The sequence below is a fragment of the Perca fluviatilis genome, chromosome 6 (assembly GCF_010015445.1).
Source record: "Perca fluviatilis chromosome 6, GENO_Pfluv_1.0, whole genome shotgun sequence".
Classification (NCBI taxonomy): domain Eukaryota; kingdom Metazoa; phylum Chordata; class Actinopteri; order Perciformes; family Percidae; genus Perca; species Perca fluviatilis.
Window position 1 is genome coordinate 33,555,358 of NC_053117.1, and position 23,241 is coordinate 33,578,598.

The window sequence follows — 23,241 nt, forward strand, 5'->3', positions numbered from 1 at the left end:
TAATTAATGAATCTTGAAATTCTGAACTGTCCTTTTTATGGTTTCCCTTTCAACAACTTGATTGTGCTTGGTGGAAGGTACTTCTTTCTGTAATCCATTGTTTAAACTTGTAAACTTCTTTAGTCTGGATATTCATGAAAACTGCTTTCATCCCCTTTGGAAAAACAGCCTCACCCACTTAAGCGTTTACAAAAATCCACAACAGATTATCGTTTGGGGCTATGAGAGAGGGCTGCAGATGGTGCACCCTGGTCTTTTTCTGTGTCTCTGCTTTTTTCTACTGAGATCTGATGAAGGCAAATTTGCCCTCCACCACCGCTTCCCGCTCACCCGCGCCGCCCCCTAAATGATAGACGTCACCTGGCTTTGTGGACCTGAAGGGAGCCCATCCAGGATGAGATGGAAGCATATTTTGGAAAACCAACAAAGGCATTAAAATGTAAACCCCCTGCAGCATGTCTGGCCGCGAACGTGTTTGTCTTGGTGGAGAGAGCTGCTGTTGCCTTCCATCGAGGGACGCAGCAGAATAGGAGGGCCATGTGTGGCTTGTTAATATTTAAACCCCCAGTCTGCCAGGTTTCAGCAGTCGGATGAGGCCACACACACACACACACACACACACACACACACACACATGCCCAACCTCTTTCCCACAATCCCTCTCTCTCTCTCTGCCTCTCTCCCACATGGATTGATGCCAAGAGAGAGGTCATACAAGCTGTGGAGTGGTTATTTCTTTGTTTATGATTTGTTTGGAAATTAAACTCAGAATGGCGTAGCCTTTAGTTCAAATCAAAGGATTGAAAATTGGAGATGTAGTTTTGAATTACATCGCCAGTTTTTCCAAATTGCAAATGATTCACTGCTAAATTGGATGCACTTTTGGACTATTCTCCAACTCAGTTGGTGCTTAATATGTTAATAATCTCAGATTACTTGATGTTATTTCATGCTCAAAGTTGTCAGCGTTGCTCTCCGATGCAGAACTTTTATCTTCTTTTGTTTCTGTTCCCCTCAAAATCATTTTATATTTTCTACATACGGGTTAATTTGCCCCTCGTTAAAAAAGCATGAGTCATTTTAAAATTTCTAAATATGCTACCTGCCACTGATCCATCACGATAAGCCTCCTGAAACAGCTTGACACAACACGGTTTGAGCTTTAGGTTGGGAACGAACGGATTATCAAGTCCAGTTGGACAGTTCTGGAGACAGCCATATGGGAACGGTGCCCCCAGCCCCTCTGATTGGTCCGATTCCCTCCGGAGTCGTGGCTGTGGTGGCGAGCCACTGGGACTGATGTCAGGGCGACTAAGTATCCTGCGGTTTAGTTTTTAATTACGCCGCTGAGTGCTCCTCTTCACATCTGTCCATCAGGTAGCTGGGAAAGAACAGCAGAGCCCCGTCATTTGTATAAGGCTTTATTTATCCCACAATATGTCCAGGAAATCTGCTGCATAATTACTTAATAAAAAGAGATAATCCTATCAACGGAAGGTGTGGCTGAAATGACGTTAATCAGCGTATGGAGAGCCTACCAGTAGACCTTCACTGGATTTGCTTACCGCCAGTTGTGTGTCAGAGAGCAATTAATTAACCCTAATTGATAATTTTTCATTATTCTAATGACAACAGTAAGTGGAGAGCGTGATGGTATCCCTGCGCTTAACAGTGAATGAAACAGCTGTTAGGATCTATGATATGCCATTATTACATTGCTCGTTTCTTCCTCCAAAACCAATTTAGCAAATGTATAACCAGTGATGACAGTGAAGTATCTGTCTTTGATGACTGATGGACAAAGGTCTGTCTTCCACTTTGCCGCGCACCTCAAGTTGGGAAATGTCCTCACTGTAATTACATATGCAGTATTTATAGGCCAGCTACTGTACTCGGTGTGTAGTGCTAATGCCCACCACTGTGTAAGAGGGGAACAGTGAAATGAGGCTTATCTCAGAGCAACCCTGGGAAAATCTGGGTGGAGAAGTCAACAGGAAACACTCTTTCCTTTCTTATCGGCCTTGGCTGATGAGCAAAGTACTACACCTCATTTTCATTATCATTTAATCTTCAATAAACCTCGTCAATAAACATGACATCTTTAGTGGCTACCTTTGTCCAACACAAAGATTTAGTTTACAATGATATCAAACAGAAAAAAGAGCAAATGCTCACATTTGTGAAGTTAGAACCAGATCAAGTTTGGCATTGTTTCTTTAACTTAGACAATGATTATACTAGATGAATAGATTCACTAAGATGAATTGATTATGCATGTATGGTTACTTAAATCCCACAATCTTCAGACACCATAGAAAGGGACTGCGTTTTAGGAGTTACAGCCCTGCTCTCTGTAGCGACTGTGACTTACAACTCCTGAAACCTGAAAACACCACACATCTTTCCAGCGTGATCCCTCTTACAGATGGAGTGAGTGGCAGTGGTGTCTTCAGCAATCCTGCAGTAAAAAGTTGGACATCAGTATGTGAGGCGTCTGACTGACACCTGACAAATGTCAGTGTCAGGCTGCTCTTTGCTTTGCGATGCACATCTGAAAAACCCAGTAGAGGCATCTTGTCCTTGAGTGGAATCACATTGTGGACAACCTGCTCCTCAGGTGCCATGTCATCCAGTGTTGTCATGAACAATGCCGCTGGTCACTCGTGTGTGTGTGTGTGTGTGTGTGTGTGTGTGTGTGTGTGTGTGTGTGTGTGTGTGTGTGTGTGTGTGTGTGTGTGTGTGTGTGTGTGTGTGTGTGTGTGTGTGTGTGTGTGTGTGTGTGTGTGTGTGTGGGTGTGTGTGTGTGTGTTTTGTGTGTTGTGTGTGACAAGCGCGTGCGTACCGCCACTCATCTTCCACACAGACAGGGGCTTGGAGCTGAGCCCGAGCCTCCTCCTCTGTATCTCATTGGAGCTAATTAACTCCTTAGGACTTTATGATTGGGGGGATTGCTTGGGAGCACTGAACCCCATCCAATTAATTAAGAGCTAAACGGGCAGCGGTGCTCACCCCAAAGACTCCCCTGTCAACAAGTTGATTTTCAGCTTTTCTTTATTTTGCATGGGGGGCCCCTGTTGTTGGTTTACAAGCAGAATCCTTGTAATCAGTAGTCAGCGGGGCGACGGGGTGGCAGTTACAGAGCGTCCTGGCAGCGGCAGCGTCTCCGCTTTGAGACGAGCTCAGGGGACGTCTCTGTTTGACTCAGTCACCTGTCACGAATCCCCTCCGTCAGCCTCGTCTACGCTTGTCTTGACAAGGTTCGAGCGTGTGTGTGTGTGTGTGTGTGTGTGTGTATACGTCCCCTGATGGACTTTGTGCTGACGCTCTTTTGCTTTTTCTGTTTATCCAGGTCATCAAAGACCCGCCGCCACCTCCTCCACCGTCCCGTCCTCCGCCACCTGTGAGTACATCGCTAGAGTGTTGTCACAAAACCAGAATATTCAAATTGATGCCATGACATTTTAAAAAGTGTGTAGTGTTACAGTATTTTGGAAAAAATTATCATCAAACAAAGTTCCAGAATAGATATACTGCACTTCATTATACCATGTTGAATATGACTTAAAATATCAACATTAATTTAGCTTTAAAACATTTTTAAAGGAATATTTCCACAATTTTTGGAACTGGGTTTATTGACTTTCTTTCCAAGAGTTTGATGAGAAGATTGTTTCCACGTACGTGTTGTTTTTTTGTGTGTGTGTTGTGTATGAAGCTATAGCGCCAGGAAGCGATTAGCCTAGCTTAACATAAAGACTGTTAAAGATGTTACTCAAACTAAAACCACATTGTGTCACTATTACATTTCTGTTTGTGTACAAATTAAACAAACAAGATAAAAGGTGTTAATTAGTGAGCTTTAAAAGGTGCTCGTAGGTGGATGTCTTAACTTTGGACAGATCTGGGTTAGATGTTTCATGTGCTTTCAGTCTTAATGCTAAGCTAGGCTAATCACCTCCTGGCCCAAGCTCTGTACTGCACAGACATGAGAGTGCTGGAGATCTTTTCTTCTTACTCTCTGAAAGAAAGTAAACAAATGTGTTTCCCAAAAATCTTAAGCTATTCTTTAATACAAATAATAATAATAATAAAAACATTTTTTTAAAGTTGCTGCTTGTATTGCATTGAGAACTTTAAGCTGATCTGTTGTTTGTAATGACCTTTTTTAATGTTGAATAAGCCATTTGTCCTTACTGGGAACTCATAACATTACGCAAAAACAGGTTTGGGTCTTTAATCAACACTAGATTTTAAGAGCTCCTTTGGCAAAACTCGATTCATCTGCAGAGGAATGAAAAATAATGAAGGAAATTAAGTCATTATTTAGTTTAAATATTTTAAATTTCTTAAACCATGTAGAAAGAATTAATGGCTGTAGCAGAAGTAAGGACATGAGTGTCTCTTCCTTCCTGACAAAATTACGTAAATGAGTCTTTCCTGTTGAGATGAAGTACATTCAAATGTTGATACGTGGAATTGAAAGAAAATAGAACAATGGCACATGCACTACCTTCCTTTTGTCCACGCAGTATGGTTGATAGATGTTGTCGTTTACAAGAATAAAGTTTGCACACGGCTCCAACTACAATACACTTATTTATAGTGTACATGAGTATGAGTCTCTAATTTCCCTTTTTCTTTTTAAGGAGCCAGAGGAGCTGCCCAAGAAGAAGTGGCCGACTGTAGACGCCTCCTACTATGGAGGAAGAGGAGCTGGAGGGATCAAACGCATGGAGGTCAGAGCCTAGCTATTATCCCCCGACATATTGCTTTCAGGAACATGAAACACTTTCATCACAGTCACAAAGACTCAAAGTCTCTTCCATTGTGTTTGACACATGAATCTCCTTGAAGTGGTCTCCGTGTGAAATGATTTGAGCAGCAAATTGTTTAAACATTAGGGCAATCTTCTCTTATCAAATCTAACCGGCTAAAAAGAGCTGAAATCCTACAAAAAGCCGGATGTGTCACATTTCTGACAGCTGGTGTCCTGTAAACGTGCACCATGTTTAGAGAAAAACTGCTGACAGTCCGTGTTTTCTCTGAAGCTACAAGTTTGTTGAGTAACACAGGCAGCGAGAGGAGGGACCGGCTGACTGACCGGCCGGCCCGCTGTCCTCGTCAGTCCACTGATGCCTCTGACATGACAGGCCCTGCCATCTCGTCCTTGGCCGTCCGGGCCTGATTGGATCAAGTCATTGCCACGATGAAGGATTGAGTGCGGCTGTCATCTTGACATATCCACCTCACCCACTTCTCCTCTCCACCTCCCCCTTCTCAACTCCCAAACCTTGGCAGCCCCTTTGTTATCCGCCTCCTCCGAAGGGAATCCAGGTTTAAAGGCGAGCTCCCCTCCTCCCCCCTCGCTCTTTTACACCCCCACCCCCTACCGCTTCTCAGCCCCGAGGAAGTTGGTGGTGTTGCAGGGATTTCCAACCAGCCTTAGGGAGCTCCAATCTTTTAACTTTTTCCCCCACGAGTGTTGGTGAGCTGCGAGCTCGGCTATCCCGTTGCTCCCTTCTATCTGTAGCAGGTTGATTCCCACCGACAGGCCCATCTCCACTTCTGAAGCTTCCCGCGGCTGGAGAATGAGGTGCTTGTTAAGATCAACCTGCACTCTCCTCTTCATCCACATTTCAGACGTCATGCTGAGAAAACCGCCTCCACCGATTTGCCGCTGCCAATATTTCAAACGCGTATTGAGCCGGCTGAGGTGACAACGTATCTTTTATTCATCGCAGCTTTCTCTTTTGTTGATGCGGCAGGCCAGAGATGATTCTGAAAAGCTGTTCTATATTGTCACGGCTTAACCTACAGCTTGAAAACTGTGTCGCTAATTAATCACCTCTCCCCATTTATGTGATGGTGGATTTATTTATTTATTTTTATCTCCTCCCTGCAACAGATGTGATGAATTCAATTAAGAAGCAGGACAGCTTAACTAACACACAGGCCCGTATTCACACGCTCACACAATAACACATTATATCACATGCAAATGTGCTTATTAAAAAAAGCAAAAACAGGTTTTCAAGTCATTTAATTTTCTCATGGATAATATAGTGATAGCAGTAGTCCAACTCCCTTTTTATTATCATCATATTTATCTCTCCGGTACCAGTTAGCTCCTCCATGGCTACAAGTGTCCCCGGCCTCCTCTGCCTCGTTATTGGCTGTTATGGATGATATTTAGTAGTTTATGACTCCTGATTTTTAATTAAGGGCTGCAGCAAATTATTTGAATGTGTGAAAATACTTCCTCTATGACTCTGAAGGAAGTTTGTGGAGTCTGAGAAAATCAGTGCCATGATGACTTGATTTTTCTCATCTTGGGCTTAGGGCATGGACAATAAAAATAAGGCTTGGTGATAGATTTATAACAGCCTGTGTTACAAACTGGTGTTGTGGAGTTTAAATTCATGGCCAAACAAAGACAAAGCACAAACACAATAAGCAGTGAGCACCTAATGAAAATATACTATCAAGTTGCTATTTGGGGAAGTGTAGTATGCTGTGTTTTCGGAGTTTGACCCATAATCGGTGCTGAAAGTCAAGATATATCCAGCTCTTTGAAATAAATTTTGATCATTCTTTTTTCTTTTCCAAATTTAATGAAAGTGAAATCCTAATTTGCTGCAGTGTGGTTGTTTGTCTTTGTTTTGGGAAATTGTGGTGGGCATTTTACTGACATTTTATAATCCAAAGTCCAAGCAGATTTCCTCCAAGATGTTTTTTTTCAGCCAAAACAGTATTAGTTATTCAATTATATCAAACGGAGAACAGCAGCAAATCCCCATATTTGAGAAGCTGGAACCAGGAAAAGGTTTGGCATTTTTGCTTGATATATTTTTGCGGACTTATTTTTCATTGAAGATAACCTGCCCAGCCCTATGATTGACTAACCAGTTACTCGACTAATAGGTTCAGCACTAATGTAATTTTGATATTTTGTAGTATGAACGTAAAAAAACAAACCGAATGAGCTATTTGTGTCTCTTAAACTGGTCCTGTGTGTGTGGTTTGTACCTCTACAGGTGCGCTGGGGCGAGAAGGGCTCGACCGAGGAGGGGGCCAGGCTGGAGAAAGCCAAGAACGCCGTAGTGTCCATACCAGAGGATGTAGAGGAGCCAATGATCAAACGTCCCACTCCGAGGGCTGCCCCCACCTACCATCAAAACGAGAACAAATGGTACACTCCCATCAAGGTGAGCGTTACTACATCCATGTACCTGCAACTGATTGGACTGAAGATGTTGGGGATTTGTTGTCTTTCAGTATGAATGTTTTTCAGTTCTCTTCCCTCTAACTAACGATGTTTGTCATTTGATATATTATGTAACAAAATCATCAGGTCAGGGGTCCACTTAATAGCGCTTTAAAGCATTTAACAGCCTCTTGTGGTCTTCATTCAGCACCTAAAAGCTAGTAATTAGTCCTTTGAGCTTACATTATATTATTTTGTAACAAAAACTTCAGGACTCACTCAAAATTTCATGTAGCTGAACTAAAATCACATTTTTATTTTTTATCAGGGTCGTCTCGACGCTTTGTGGGCTCTGCTTGGGCGGCAGTATGACCGAGTGTCCCTCATGCGACCCACAGATTCAGACAAGGTAAGCCAGGGAAAAGAGCCTATAACGCTTTCAGCTCTTGACACTTTTGTTCCCAGTGGAAAAATGTATTTGCAGGGACGCCTAAAATACAAACCATGCAAATATGCAGAGGCATGCAAGATTGAATAAACATTGAAGTGTACATGGGTGTTTTACTGTAGGGTGTGTGTGGGATATAGTTAATCAGCGTCAGAGTGTTGTGTTGCGTTTTTAGCTGCACAAACTTAAAGCCTGAAGGGCATGAGTCAAAATCTCATCAGTGGTCAGCTATGCAGTTTGTTGTATTCAGGGATATAAATAGAGAATTCCCTGCATCACTCAGCAGTGTACATGGTCTTCTTCTTTTTTGACTTTTTAATGTTGTTGTAACCCTTCCAAGCCCTAATAATGACTATTGTGATCTTTAGAATGACATAATTTGAGTATTTTATCCTTCTAAATCTTTTGAGTCACCACAATTAGAGTTAAGAACTGTTGTGTTATTGCAGTATTGAATTACAGCTGTGGAGTACAATAATCGGTGTATTTGCTCTTCGCACAAGAAGCTGCTGGCAAGAGTTAAGCATTGTGTTGTTGTTACCTAACTGGGCCGATGTGAGCTTAAGCTGCAACGGCTCACCGAGGGAAGCATGACAGGGACAACCTAATATGGTCAAACTCTTGACTTTTGTTCAACATCCGTCAGAGAAGAGGAAGCATATCGGCTCCGCAAACCGACACACTGAAACCTGACGCCTCGCAGGTGGTTAGGACAGCCCGCTGCTCACAAACCGCCACCAAGTCAGAGTTAACCAGATGTTTTGAAATGTTCTTAGCTTTTTTACAGCAGAAGTTGATCCAACAAACCACAGCATCTGCTGTAGACACTGAGCTATATCTCAAAATGAATAACATACATTAGAATCAGTTTGCAGAAGGTGGAGCATTTAGATTTCATTTCTTTTGTAACCAGATTTCAGGCCCAGAAACTGATTTTCATGGATCTCTTTTTATGTAGTCACTCCTACACACTTTTGTACAGTAGTTTGTAAATGAAGAGAAGTATTGCATAAGCTGTACAGGAAAAAAATGACTCATCTGCACATACATACCTACTGTATACATTTAGTCCCTGATGTCTTTTATCCACTTTGGTGGGCACTTCCTCTTCACACAGCAGTCTGAGAAGAGTTTTTTAATGGTTCACAGAATGATGTCAGACTGAAAAAGTCTCAAGTGGAATAACGTTTACTGCTCTGTAGAACATGGAAAAAACCGAGCCGGTCGGCCAGCTGTGAGCCTGCCAGTTGCTACCCAGTGCTCTTTAGAAAAACTCAGAATGCCAGAAGATGCACTTTAAAAAGTAAACATTGTAAACAAATGCTTGGTCAAAAGATGTCCAGATATCATGGTTAAAACTAAGCTAAAATTCGGTGTTCATGTTGGTTACATGTTATGATTTTTTTAACTTGCTACGTATAGTGCATATAATAACTGAAGTGCTGTCAACAGCAGTTATATGTAACCTAGACCTTTTTAGAAAACTACAACTGTTTAACCGAAGCCACGTTAACCACGTTTAAACTTGGCTAGGAGTCAGCTAGACATCTCTTGAGCTAGTAATCACATAATCAATGCTTTCTTTGTTAGTCACAAGTAATACCAGTGCAGTGCAGTCCGTCTCAAAACCGTTTGTCTTTTTTAACAGTCATGTGTGCTCTTCGTAAAGGCAAAAAGGACACAAGTATGATGTGAGTTGGCTTCACTGCCATGATAAATTGTCAACAAATGGGCTGGGGCTGTTTGTATTGTGTCTTGAGGCCAGGGTTTGACCAAACCTGCATATTTTCCTGCAGTCCGCTTTTGGAAAGACTGCTGTTTTCATGTTGAAATGACAACGAATCCCCTGCCCAATATATAATAATCCAACTGAGTTTTACTTTCAAGCACAAAAAGGGCAGAATGTATAAACATCATGGCTGCAGCTCCCACAGTGTAAAAGATGATGGATGTTCCCACACAAGAGGTCAGCTCAGTTGCTCCGAGCAAACTGTTTGGAAGTGTAGGAAACAGAGTGAAGCCCACTGCTGAGTAAACACAGTTGTGCCAAAGCACTCAGGATAGGACACATGGAAGAAAAGCTGTCAGTGGAGTCCTCGGCACCGCTGGCTCACTGCATTCACATGCCGATCACTGCGCCAAACTCCACTTTTAAGTCTTTGATTAAGACCGTACAAAGCGGACATTGACAATCAAACAGGAGGCCATGGAGGCTGTGTGTGTGTTTTGAAGTTACATCCTAACGGAGCAGTAGACGACTGAATATTGGTAAAAATAGATTTTTTTTTAAGTGAGTCATGATGTTTTTTAATCCCCAATTGGTTTACTGTTGAATTTCAGCACCGTATTTCTAGCAAGACGATAACCAATATAAATACTTTTTATTAAAGCACCTAAATTCTGATTTAGTCCATTTGAAAAGATTGCATGTACTTTGACACTGATTTGATTCAGTTTGATTTAAACAATTTCAGTACTTGAGTTGCAACTCTACACATATAGATTATATATATATATCTCACTAAACGGATTCTTTCAAAAGTAATTAAACTCACACAAACCTATACTGAAATTGTTTTGTCAAATGCTGTTTCCAAGATCAAGACTGAACTTTGAATTTTAGATAGTTTGTAGGGTAACGTTACGGTTTGCTTTACAAATTTCAAGCAATTATAGTTTTTCAAGTCAACACAGTCATCGTATTATTTAATGACTCTACACCCTGATAAAATACATAATTCGTTCACAACTCCCTGGTGAAGATGGTGTGTTTAAGTAGCAGAGCATCACACAAAGACTGATATACAGTATGGAAACTTGGCATCAGTTGCTGAACCCTCATGTTTCATTGTCCACGTTAAGATTTTTAAACCAGTGGAAAATCAATCAGAACTGTCCAATGACGTATTGTAACTTGGCTAAAGACTCTGGCCATTAACGCAGTTTGCATGTTCTCATGTTATATACCTGATATCTCACTGGACACATTTCACTGGACTAGTTTTTACCTGGACACTTTTCCACAAGTCCAGTTTTTACTGGATTTTTAAATATTGGATTTACAACATTAGTATCCCACTGTTGCGTTTCTTCCAACTATTACAGCTTTCTGTTTCTGTTTAAATTGCCATTTTTAACCGAATTTTTTGGGTGAGTTAGTAATTTCTACTGTTGTTGGCCCTCCAGCCTGGTATCAATGAGACATGCGTGTAATATTAGGCTGAACAGATAGTCTTGACTTGATCAAAGTGAGAGGAGTCTGGACTGTCTGGTGGGAGGTTAGGTGTAGATGGCAGAGTGGGCAGCGGTGACGTGTATAAGGGAGAGGAGCAGTGGAGGGAGGGGAGGGGAGGGGAGGAAGGGCAGTGGTCTTTGATGGCAGACAGGAAACCACCAGGGTCATGAATTTTTCAGTGGCTGCATCCGCGGGGTTACAAGGACTCGTACAGGTGTAAGGAAGCAGGTTGTCACAGACATCTGTTCAGCACGGGGACCTGGTGTCCATACTACCCCCCTCACCTCCCCCTCTCCTTGCCGAGCTTCTATCCTCACCCCTCTTCCCTCCCTCAGCAGACTCCCTTCCTGACCCTCCCTCCCTCAGTGCTGCCACCCGGAGCCAGACTGCTGGATTGTCAGCAGATGCAGAAGAGAGACAGAGAGACAGAAAATGAGAGTGAAACAGTTTTTTTCTCTCTTTTTTTTTTGCTGGTCTCACATTTAGCGCCCGAGGGCCTTCAACACCAAAGGTAGAGTGGGGGTGGACACAGCTGCAGTGCCGAACTTGCCCCAGGCACAAATAAAGAGATCTAATGTGGTTTGACTGTGTTGTCGGTGAGACCGGGGAGCCGGGGAGGCACTTCAGAGCCAACTTAGCACAGCAACATCTGCCGCCAAGTTTTGCCGGATATCGACTGGGGACAGTAGGTAGAGAAGGTGGCAGAGCGAGAGAGAAGAGAGAGAGAGAGAGAGAGAGAGAGAGAGATTTTTTTTTTTTTAAAGAGGCGGTGGGGTGCCTGCATGTGCGTTTTCAGAAATCCCCTCCCCCCTCCACACCTTCACCCTTTAGGTATTGTTTTCTAAAAGCAGCTGTCAACAAAATGTCCAACCAAGGTGTGCAATGACGGATGCATCAACATACATTAAACCCTCTGTGTCCTCCTACAGAAGAAGACACACGCCAGAAACTGAGAACAGGCGTTGGAGTTCTTCTGAGTCCGTGTGGATTTCCATTTGTTCCTCTTGCTCGCATCTGTTCCTCACCGAGGGGACGTGTGGGCTGAGTATGCTGGTGTGTGGAGGAATTATCTGATGGACCTTTTATACTGTTGCTAAACCATGTGTGTTGTGTGAGTTTATGAAATGAGTGAGTTAGACCATTCGCCGTCGAGTTGGAGTTCCCCCATTGGCCATTGCTCTTTCAAAATGAATCTGCACGACGGTGTTTCTGCTGGTAACGTCTTTGCCTCCAATGTCATCATCTGATCCACTTCCTCAATACATACGCGGTTGTTGTTGTTGTTGATGCAGAACGTGTTTGTTACTCCACCTGCAAAGCCCAGAAAGCCTCATTTGTGTGTAGTGTGTTTGTGATCTACCAAGTGTGTGGTCGAGCGAAAAAGTGATGTGGACTTTCTGAGCGCAGACAGGTGTTGGGGATCAGAGCAGAGAAAAAAATGGCATTAAAGGTTTTAAAGTGGTAGTAATAGGCAGTGTAGGTTATTAGTTCACTATGGCGGAATATCCCTGTAACATTTTGGCCACAATTAGCGCATTGACCCTACACGATCCAGCCACATATTAGCTTTCGACTGAGGACTCGAGTACGATGGGCGAGATTTCCCCCCTAAAATGCATCTAAGAAACTGTGCAGATGAAGAACACGTGAGGCTGTAAACTGCAGTCGGAGAGGCAGCTTCCCACCTCTCCTTGTCTCTTCTTCCTCCGCTCTTCCCCCACCTGGTTCATCTTTCCTTCTCCCTGCCAGTGCTCGGTGTCCCGGCTGTGACAGCGTCTTCATTTAACGGCTGTCGGTGCTGTGGGAGTGTTTAATTAAGTGACTGTAAGCAGAGGGACTCCACGGACCTGCTCTGGAAGAATCCCATCAGATGGAGGGAGGAGAGATAAAAGGACTGCTGTAAAAGGGAGGTGTAAGGAAAAAAAAAAAAACGGGGAAAAAACGAGGACAAGGCTGGCATAAGCCGAGGGCCACCGAGGCTAGAGGTGACAGTCTGCTTGCCTGGCACCGCACGGCATGGCATGGCAGAGCTGTCCTTGGAGGTCACAGTAATACAGCTCAGTGTCGTGCCTGCCGGTTCTCAGGGCTCAATTAGGGTGCTGCGAGGTGATTGCATGGAAATAGAGCCAAGTAAAACATTAGACTTGAAATTGGACGAAGTTTCAGTATTTGACTGGCATGAAGGTGCTACATGTAGCATTTTAACATCAGTAAGTCATCAACATTTACCACATTCATTTTGAGACATGAGTATAATTATTATAAACAAACAAGCCCGTGTCTGAGAGGATAGGCAGCCACTCTTTGGCATCTAAACTGCATTTTTACATTGTGAGCCACCGGGTCACATTTTGTGGGAAATGTACTTCCAGCGCAAATGGAGCTCAAGTTTCTGTCGGAGTTTCTCTCAATGGTAGAGGAGTGAACAGCTGATCTCTTTTACAGTTAAAGGCGCGGTGGCCCAATGGTTAGCAATGTGGCCTCACAGCAAGAAGGTAGCGGGTTTGACCCCTGGTCGTCCTGGGCCTTTTAGTGTAGTTTGCTTGTTTTTCCCATATCTGTGTGGGGTTTCTCTCCGGGTGCTCCTGTTTCCCCCACCACTAAAAACATGTTCCCCTCCCTCTCTGTGTGGTAAGCGCCTGGCGTCGTAAGACTACTGTGCATCTCCAAGGTGGGTGCTACACATTGGTGGTGGTAGAGAGTAGATGTCCTTTTTAGGAGACAGGGCTACCTGAACGCAATATAAATGGTGCTTTTCCATTACATGGTACCTGCTCGACTTGCCTCGACTCTACACGCCTTTTTTGGTTTTCCATTACGAAAAAAAGTACCTTGTACCTGCTAACAGGTACTTTTTTTAAGTACCACCTCAGTCGAGGTTCCAAGCGAGCTGAGGCGATACCAAAAGGTGACGTGAAAGCGTGTGTATATATATATATATATATATATATATACACACACAGTATGATGGATAGACGAAGATATACATTCTAGATGAATGGGTTTTTGGAAGGCAACATGTTGGCCATTTAAAGAGCAAAGTATCCCTGATCTGTTGCCATACTGTGCAAACATACTGGATGATTAATATCACCAGTAGCTAAACCCAACTCACTACACCACTGAATCAGATTTAGATACAGATTTAAATATTGGACTACAGCCATGCTATAGGATCAGCAGTAAACTGGCTACCATACTGGTTGTACTGGTGTATCAGTATGTACTAAGCAGGCTGGTCACATGGAAATGATCCAAGAGAGGAAATGGCTGCCTCACAGGACATCAGGCAGACTGATTATTGCATGAGAGATACACAATGACCCAGTTAGATAATGCAAGAGGTGAAATATCTGGGATGGCCACAGAACAGTGAGAATGGTTGAACATTGTGCTCAATATTGGAATTAATTTAACTGACTTGTTTATTCAGTCTTGTACATAAGGGAAGTATTTAGCAGCTTCTTTCTTTGCATCTTTCTTTGTCACTTGATCTACAGTATATAAAGCGGAGCAAACATTTGTTCAAGATTTTTTTTTTAAACGTAAACAGATGCACACATATTCATCCTTTCACTCTTCCTCTTGTCGCATAACAATGCCACACTGAGTATGGTGAGAACATCTTTCTTGAAACTAATAAAAGCCGTCAAACTGTATTGTTCAGTGTTAAAAAAAAAAAAAAAACTACCTAAGAAGAGCCAAAAGATGACACATTCTTGAAGGTTTTCGGCATTACAGAAGGCCCACGTTTTGCTCTTTCCACAGCCGTTGAAAGGAATATTTTGGTACCTAAACGTCTGATTAGACAATATGCTAATGTGGTACTAATATATGCCTAAAGAAAGAGTTGACAGCAGCACTAATGAAGAACAAACACAGTGCGATGCATGCAGGAGGACGTCTACATGTCATCAGTCAGGATGCTTTGCATCACAAAGATAAATACCTCGCTGAAACAAATGTAACACTTAATTTCACAATAAAAGGCTTTAATCGAAAGTAAACAACCTGGCAAATGACATTACGATGAAACAACCCCCTAGATCAGAGAGCATGAGATTTCCTAATTAACAGGGGTAATTGGACTAAAACCAGAGCGTCGCAAATAATGAAGCGTTGGTTGAAGAAATGAGGCTTCATTGGGAAAGGCTGAAGTTGACTCTGAAAAACAAAGCTCAAAATAACAATCAGACGTTACTCATGCTTGACACTTAACCCCATCATCACATTTATCTCTCCATGCTGAGGGGGGGAGGAATTTATTTAGTGGTTTTATTATTATTTTTTCCTTCTTTGTTGCACTGCATATGTGCATATAGGGTTAATAGCTTGTTGCCGCTGTAAAATCTAACAATTCAGTGCAGGGGTTTGTCACTTTTTAGCCAAGAAATATCATTTCATTTAAATAGTGTTTTCCAATTACCCCTGGATTTTCTGAAGTTTCTAGCTGCTGCTTAGTCTTATTGGTCCTGGTGGCTCATTGGTAATTCAAGCATCCCGGTTATTCAATCTTTTCAAACAAATCTCCACCGCTAATAATATAACATACATTTAACATCATTTTGGATAGTTTAGCACTTTAAAATACCAATTCTGTGGATTTAGAACCATGGATATACTGCACACCCTTTCATGTTCAGGCATTCTTTAGATACTTTCAGTGTAAAAATGTCAAATAAAAACAATTTCTTTAAAAGAAACCCAAAATTAACAATCCTAAAATGGACCTCCACCCAGGCTACAAGCCATCAATGCCATAATTTCTTAAGTATGAAGGTATCTCGGTTTCTTGTTAAACATTGTTCAAGCCATGTCATGCATTTTTCTACAGCCAGCTTGTAAAATAAAGTGCACTGCAAAACAAAGTTTTCCTTACTAATTTAGCCTACAGTATTTTAGATATGACAGTCTTATTGTTCCATTACCAGTAAGGGTGAGATTATCTCCACTAAAAATAAATAAATAATCTGATAAACATCAGGTGTCATTTTCTTGATACTACAATGTAGTGCAGTGATCTGCTTTATGTTGCGGTTATCTGTGTCCTGTTCTCACACCTTGGAGCTGTTTTTACATTATCTAGCACATAAAGCAGCAGCAGCAGCAGCAGCAGTAGTGGTGGCGGTGGGCTGTGCGGGGAAGCGGCGAGCCCTGGGCCTCATTAGTCCTATCAGTGGACGGCCTTGTTAGCCCTAACAAGTAGCCAGCTGACAGCTCCATTCAGCCGCCGCTCCCCCACAAGAGAAGTGACAGCTTTAACTATTGCGGAGAGCACCGCCGATTTATGAGCCGCGCCCGTGCTCTCTTAACCAGATTAGTTCTTTTTACATTAACCGAGGAAAAGTAGGGCAGATGTCTGTATGACTGGTTGTAAATTTGATAATGACCGCCATGTTAATCCCCCCTCCCCTCCATCCTCCCCTCCTCATCCATGCCCCCGCACGGCAAGTCCAGGCTTGTGTGTGTGTGTGTGTGTGTGTGTGTGTGTGTGTGTGTGTGTGTGTGTGTGTGTGTGTGTGTGTGTGTGTGTGTGTGTGTGTGTGTGTGTGTGTGTGTGTGTGTGTGTGTGTGTGTGAGACCAGGAAAAAGGAAGCTAATTGTTGTTGTTGGTGGTGGCTGGTTGGTGCAGGGAAGTGAAAAGTAACCTAATGTGGGGAAAAAGAGATAAATAATGTGAAAATGATTAGTCAGAGATCACGACCAAATCCCTTCTAGTTGTTCCCAGATTTCTCAGAATTTAAGGCTTCACTTAAAAACGACCATTTGAAACACTTTCATTTCAGAATGCATTCAAATGTAGTTCACAAATTAACATTCCATTTTATAAGCAGCTAGAGTTTTACTGAAAATGTCATTGAACTATGAAGTATGTTATTGAAAGATCTTCCAACTTTTTTGTATACATTGAACACACATATATATTTTACAGCCCAGACACAACATGTGCATGTACATGTACAAATATGACAAAACAGATTATTTTATTTCCAAGGTTTTACGTTGATTTTTTTAATTATTATTATATATAATTGAATTTACAACAAAAAAACAACAACAAAGAAAATAATGTTTTACGAGCAACATGTCACCCAAAAAACAAAACAAGTCACAACAAGCTGTTTGTTGGATATTTTAATATCCTTCCCGATTTTAATGCAATTTATGTGCATGTGAAGATTCTGACTCTGATCTCTCCTCGGTCAGTTTTGGATTAGCTCTTGTTTTTCTCTTTCCTCTAAATCTCATTCTGCAGTGAAATCCACTTTGAACACAGCTTTATTCCCTTGCCTACAAAAGTATTTTGCGACTCAATCAAGTATTTTCCAGTGTTGTTGTTTCCTTGGTGTTGTTTTTTTTTTTTGCGGGGACTGTCCAGCCCCCCCTGTGTTGGAGGACTCCCCTTTTCCTCTCCATTAACTGATCGGTGTTGTTGTATTTGGGTGGCCGGGGCTGGTACCTGCACCCAGTACCCCGCCTTCCCTTTTGCCCCCTCTGCCTGATACAATCTAAACTGATGTCCTGCCGGTGCCTTTTTTCCCAGAACCCCTCAGACTGGTTGGAGCGGTGGCGGTGGCGCCGTGTGCCGAGCCTTTTCTTCATCACCTATTAAAATCAAAGCCTGGTCGTTTGGCGAGGACCGCTGGGATTCTTGGCTTTAATTAAATTACATTATTGTTAACGTCAGCTTTGCCGAGGCCGGCTCTGTCGCGTGCACTTTGCCCTCCTCCTCCCCGGCTCACCTCCTGACAGACATATAGAGGAGGGAGGAGGAGGGGCTGAGGATCACACATACATGCAGTAATGTATTCCAATGCCTCCCCCCCCCTCCTCCTCCCCTCCCATCGATTTGAATTTTTAAAAAGATGGAAGCAGGGAGTCATGTTATGCAGCGAATATGTTCACAGTGAATATTCAATTAGCCTGCTTTGTATTTTGTATACGTGAATGTAACGATGTGACGGTGGCGGGTAATATGTAGTGAAGGGCCCTCGGATGAAGCTACATGTAATATGATCCGCTCTAAAATGTTTGCATTTGATCACAGACATGCGTTATGAATAAACGTGTAAACATGTGAACCTCGGATTGTAATTCTCATACTGAATGAACAACATGACCGTTTCCATTTCTTTCTTTTTTGTACTTTAATCCTCAAGCTTTACCATCATTGATGATGTTATAAATGTAGCTAGTATTACCTTTTCAATACATCTCTATAATTTTCTTATCTTTTCTTGTAAAAAATCTTGTTTCGTTTGCAAAACACTGTCATTATGAATATAATTATTCTTAAACTACGTAACCGCCCCCCCCCCCGCCGAGCCTCTCTCCTCCACTGTGAACAGAGCAGTGGAGTGTCTATTCATTGGTTTGCAGGCCTGAGTCTGTCCCTCTCTCTGCTGCCGTCCTGTTGCTCCCCTAAAGCTGGTGGCTGATAAAACTCTTACAGGTCACTCACTTTCTAGTCTCGCATTGCCACACCTTCCTCCACAGCGCTGCGGAGGAGGGTCTGGCTAGTCCACACAGCATTCCCGGGATGGGAGAAAAACGTGCTCTGGTTTATTGGCATTTCTTTAAACCGATCACAATCGCCGGACAGAGCCACAGTGCCTCTGCAAAATAGCCTCGGGAAGGAACTTGTTTTGGTGGAACGTGCACGTTCAAAGGTTGTTTTAGTCGTGCAACAGAAAACTCAGATTGGACAGATAGTCTAGCTAGCTGTCTGGATTTACCCTGCAGAGATCTGAGGAGCAGTTAACCATAGTCCTCACAAATCCATCCGAGTTTAGAATTCCAACACAAAGAAAGAGGAAGGTGACGGACATCCGGCCGAAAAAGAGGGACGTCCGTCGGAATTTCCGGAAGTGGAACGTCGTTGATAAAGACTACTCGCTTTCTGAAAGGTGAATCTGTCTTTGAAGAATCATAGCTTAATATTGCATAAGACCTGATCTATATAGCTGACTTCTGTATTACAATATTCATTTGAATATTTTAAGTCATATTGATATATCGCAGTACTGCAAATGAATGGCAAATGAAACAATCTGATTGATGTAATTAATGCTGTAGGGTCTCCACTATTTTTGCTAACTACACAATATGTAAAATAAAAAAAAGGAGTTTCCAACCTCAACATGTACCACGCTTAAGGCACATGGACCAGACACAAGTACTCACAAGTACAAGGTGCTTCCATGAACCAAATGTCTAAATGTTTCCCAATATCTGATTGGTAGCTAAGGTGATAAGCCAGCTATATCTTTAAGAATCTTGTGATTGATTTAGTTAGCAGATGTCAGTCTGTGCAATAACCACACCCATTAAATCAACACATTTGCTAAATGTTTTTTTTTTTTTTCTCATTACATTTTATTCATTTTTAAGATCTTAGCGGAGGTAATTCAGGCACTGTGGCCGACCTGTGTTATAAAATACTGCGGGTAATACAGTCTCAGAAGTTCATGTTCTGATTCAATACTAAACAATACACTGTTTCCAAGTATCGAAGATCATTTCAACCTAAGATGTGGAAAATATGTGATCATTTTTTACTTAATAGACACTTTAAAAGCTTTCCTGTTAAAGTAAAAATATGTATAGGGACATACAATCAGCACAGAAATAGGTAAATAAGTAAATAGGTTATTTTTTCAGAATTGATAAGTGGTCGTACACTTGTCACTTGTTAACAAAAAATGTCCCGACAACTTTGACTGATTAATTCAATGTTTTAATTTTTTTTTTTTTTTTTTAAAGGTCCAGTGTGTAATGTGTTTAGTTGTTCATTATCAAAATCTGTGTTGCCCGTTCACAAACCTTTTTCATGAGTATTTACCACCACCATCAATTCCAAGTATTTCTATTGGCTTGAAATTTTACATTTGCATTCTTATGAACTGGGTAGACGCTACAAATTCATACACCATCTTGAAATACATTAGCCAGTAAGGGACATACAGGACATACCGCTCCGCCTTTCGCGTTTTCGCTGTCACATGATAAACTCACAGGTGCTGCTAATGCTGCTAATGGGTATCGTAGCTTCCCGGCCCAAGTTTGAAGAAGGAAACATGGAGGACCACACATATTCAAAATCCAAATTTCAGGAACAGGAGTCTTCTTCTTCGCCAAGAAAAAGAAAAAGGATATTGAAAAGAGCAAGAGACCGGCTTTTTGAAGCGTGAAGGCTACCGTAGTTGTAATACGTACTTTGAACTGCGTGTTGCCAGAGAGTTGATTGTGATATATGATCTCAACTCTAGATGGGAGAAATTCCTACACATTGGACCTTTAAGGCAAGTCATTAAGTACAGGTTCTTATTTACAATGGCGGCCTGACAAGTGGCAAAAACACTAAGAGGAAGGGAAGGGGGGCTAGAAAATGAAATACATTAGACATATACAGAGTTTAAAAATGTCACTCACCCCGAGGTCTTTGCTCTTCAAAGCATTTTTTTTTGTCTTTACCCAAAGGTGATAAATGGATCTAAACTTTAAGTCGTAAGCAGTCATATTCTCAATACTCAAATTCTTTTTCTTGTATGATGTTTCTATTGAAGTTGGATCCTTAAAAGAGGAGTAACGACTTACTGTCACGCAACTGAAGTGACGTGGTCATGGTTAAGACATGCGGTAACGAACACATTTGAAATCAGGCAAACATTTTGACATGTATCTCGATAACGCTGAGCTGAGCTGATCATTCATGTGTTTCATGTTAGGGGGGTTTTAATTTGTCATTATTATTTTTTGTTACTTTTTTTTTTTTTTTTCTTTAAACAGTAAAGCACCCCAAGATGCTAATTGCATCAGTTTGGATGGGCCTCCAGTGACCATTTAAGTGAATTAGCCACGTCCCCGTCAGCCGCTGTGAAAGGGTCACTCCTCGTCCAATTATTGGCTCCACCTCGTTAACTCCTTCAGCGCCAGGCCTTTGCCATTTTTTGATCATGAGCTTAATTATGCTAATGAGCTTAAGCATGCAAATGGCCCAAACTCTTTCATCCTAAACTGTAGGCTCAACAGCTATTTAAAGACGTTTTAATTCCTATTTGACACTGATTAATTTTGTGTTAAGTGACCTCAGCTAAGAAGGAAAAAAGCCTCTGAGAGATTTCCTTGCTTCCTGGTTTTATCTCTTGACACATGATTGGTAATTATATGTATGTTATACTTAAAATTATAAAAAGTACCAAATTATTTCTTTGTAATGTCCTGTGGCTGAAAAGAAAGTCAAAATCAGTTAAAAACACATCAGCAGCTCTGCGGTCACTCCGTAAAAAGTGGATTTTATTTACTGAAAACAATCTCTGTGCGCTGTGATTTATACAGATGTCTTCTTTAAGGATGCTGCTGAATGCTTTTTTTCCCCCCTGTCATTCCGGGGGTTGAATTTTTCATACATTCTCACAACTGGTGCCTGAGTATCGCATGAATAAATTACACTGTTTCATAATTGATTGAGAGAAAAGATGCAGATGTGACAATAGTTGGCAAAACGGCCCAGCGGCTAATTGAAAACATTCTTGAAGGGGTTCCAGATGTAGTTGTCCTTTCTTTTTTTTTTCGTGTCCCACCTCATGAAGTAACCCTTATTACGGTTATTTTTTTAGACTTTTCCTACAGAATCAAGTATTCGACTTGATAAAACTTTGATTCACTCGTCTCTCCGTCTCATTTGTCTCACCTCGTCCATGCACACCGTACGCCATCTTTGAAGAAGACGGCAATTTTACCGCCTATTTTATCAATATGTCATTTATCATTATAATAGATGTATCTGATGTTAATGACGATAGTTTATAAAACAGCTTATTAACCTTAATGACAGTGTGATCTTTTACAATTGATAGGTTGTCTCACCTTCAATTATACTGAGTAATGATGATACAGATTTAATTAATGCTTAAGTGCTCTAATGGCTTTTTTCATGGCCGTACAGAGACTCGCCAGTGCAGCTTTACTGGCGGCTTCCTTTACTGTTTGTTGTTTATTTATATTTCTGTTTGTTTGGGCCACAATAGCAGATATTCACCCAGAGGCCGTCTCAGGTTAGAGATGCACAGGGTACAAATAATATGAAATTCAGGCATAATCCTCTTCATGCAAATTAAACCGTAATTCCTCTTAAAGCTGTGTTTGCTGATGAACTCCCAAAAAAGATGGAGCCGTCATAGAAGTGTGGTAACAAAACAAAAAGTATGTGTGTTCCTGAGTCGTCCCTTTGCTTCTCTGCGGTCCGTCTGTCTGTTTATCTGTGTCTAAGCGAATGCCTCGAAAGCGCCGTTCAATCCCAGTGTTTGGTAGCACAGATGCACATTCAGTCCTGTGTTCTCTACAGTCTTAATAGTGTTAACCCGTCAGCTGTCCCCAAACTGAGGACACAAGCGTCTCCAGTGTTTTCACCGCTAAGCCGGATTTTCACTCTTTCCCTGTGAGCAAGTAGCCAACAGAACTTCCATTCGCTTCTGCTCGTCTTCCATCCTCCTCCTTTCTTTTCTCTCTCTCTCTCTCTCTCTCTCTCTCTCTCTCTCTCTCTCTCTTCTCTCTCTCTCTCTCTGTATTTCCTGCTCTTTGACAACTCCAGATGTGATTTGGTTTTACGTGTTGTATATTTTATGTTTTTTTTTGGTCACAGAAAAATTGTTCTCAGGCTCTGTTAGCCAGAGCAAGTAAGAACATTATATTAGAAGCCTTTCTTTAATTCAACGTAATGCTTTAAAACACCCTTTGGTTTCCACCTTACATGGTTTCATCACCAATTTGTTCAACTTCAAGAGCACCTTAAGGTTCCTGGACTGCATTTGGAACCGATCAAGCACCTTGTCTCTGCACTGTTTTGTGTGTTTGGAGGACATTTTTTGGATTTTAAATGTTAAGGTGTTTCAGATTTATGCATTTGTGGAACATTTGCAGCTCACATGAATATGGCTTGCTATTAAACCTCAATACTTTGTTGGTACAGACAAAAATTTGCCTGTTGTACCAAGTGAAAACATTTGGCAACTACAGTAATATATCTGATCAGAGCCGTAATCTTTTTAGAATATTCAAACTTTGAATGGTTCCTGATTTGGATCAAAATTTGGGCAAAGTTCTTGTATGTTTGCTGATGTTTAGACACCACTAAACATGTTAGAACTTTGGCTTCTGATGAATGAAAAATAAAAAGGATTCTTTAAAACATTCATATTTTATAAGTAAGGTATATAAAAAGTACAGTTTTGTGCCCTAATTGAGGTACTGTATAGGCACAGCATTGTAAATTATATGTAGCCAAATATACCTTTTTTAAGATTTTAAGTTTCTTTCTTCGTCACAGTAGTATTTATGTGTATATACTTCTCT

The 23,241-nt window shown here is 41.6% G+C and overlaps 1 protein-coding gene across 2 annotated transcripts in view; it reads left to right on the plus strand.

Moving 5' to 3' along the window:
- Positions 1–23,241, plus strand: part of antxr2a (ANTXR cell adhesion molecule 2a) — an 86,027-nt gene that overhangs the window by 37,759 nt on the left and 25,027 nt on the right. The window contains exons 13-17 of one of the 2 annotated variants that reach the window (XM_039804106.1): positions 3,350–3,400; positions 4,647–4,736; positions 7,035–7,205; positions 7,533–7,613; positions 17,432–17,969. In XM_039804106.1, coding sequence (XP_039660040.1) covers positions 3,350–3,400; positions 4,647–4,736; positions 7,035–7,205; positions 7,533–7,613; positions 17,432–17,500 — 462 coding nt within the window. In that variant the 3' untranslated portion in view covers positions 17,501–17,969. Of the gene's footprint in view, positions 1–3,349; positions 3,401–4,646; positions 4,737–7,034; positions 7,206–7,532; positions 7,614–17,431; positions 17,970–23,241 lie in introns of those variants that run through there. The other variant, XM_039804107.1, reaches the window with a different exon arrangement.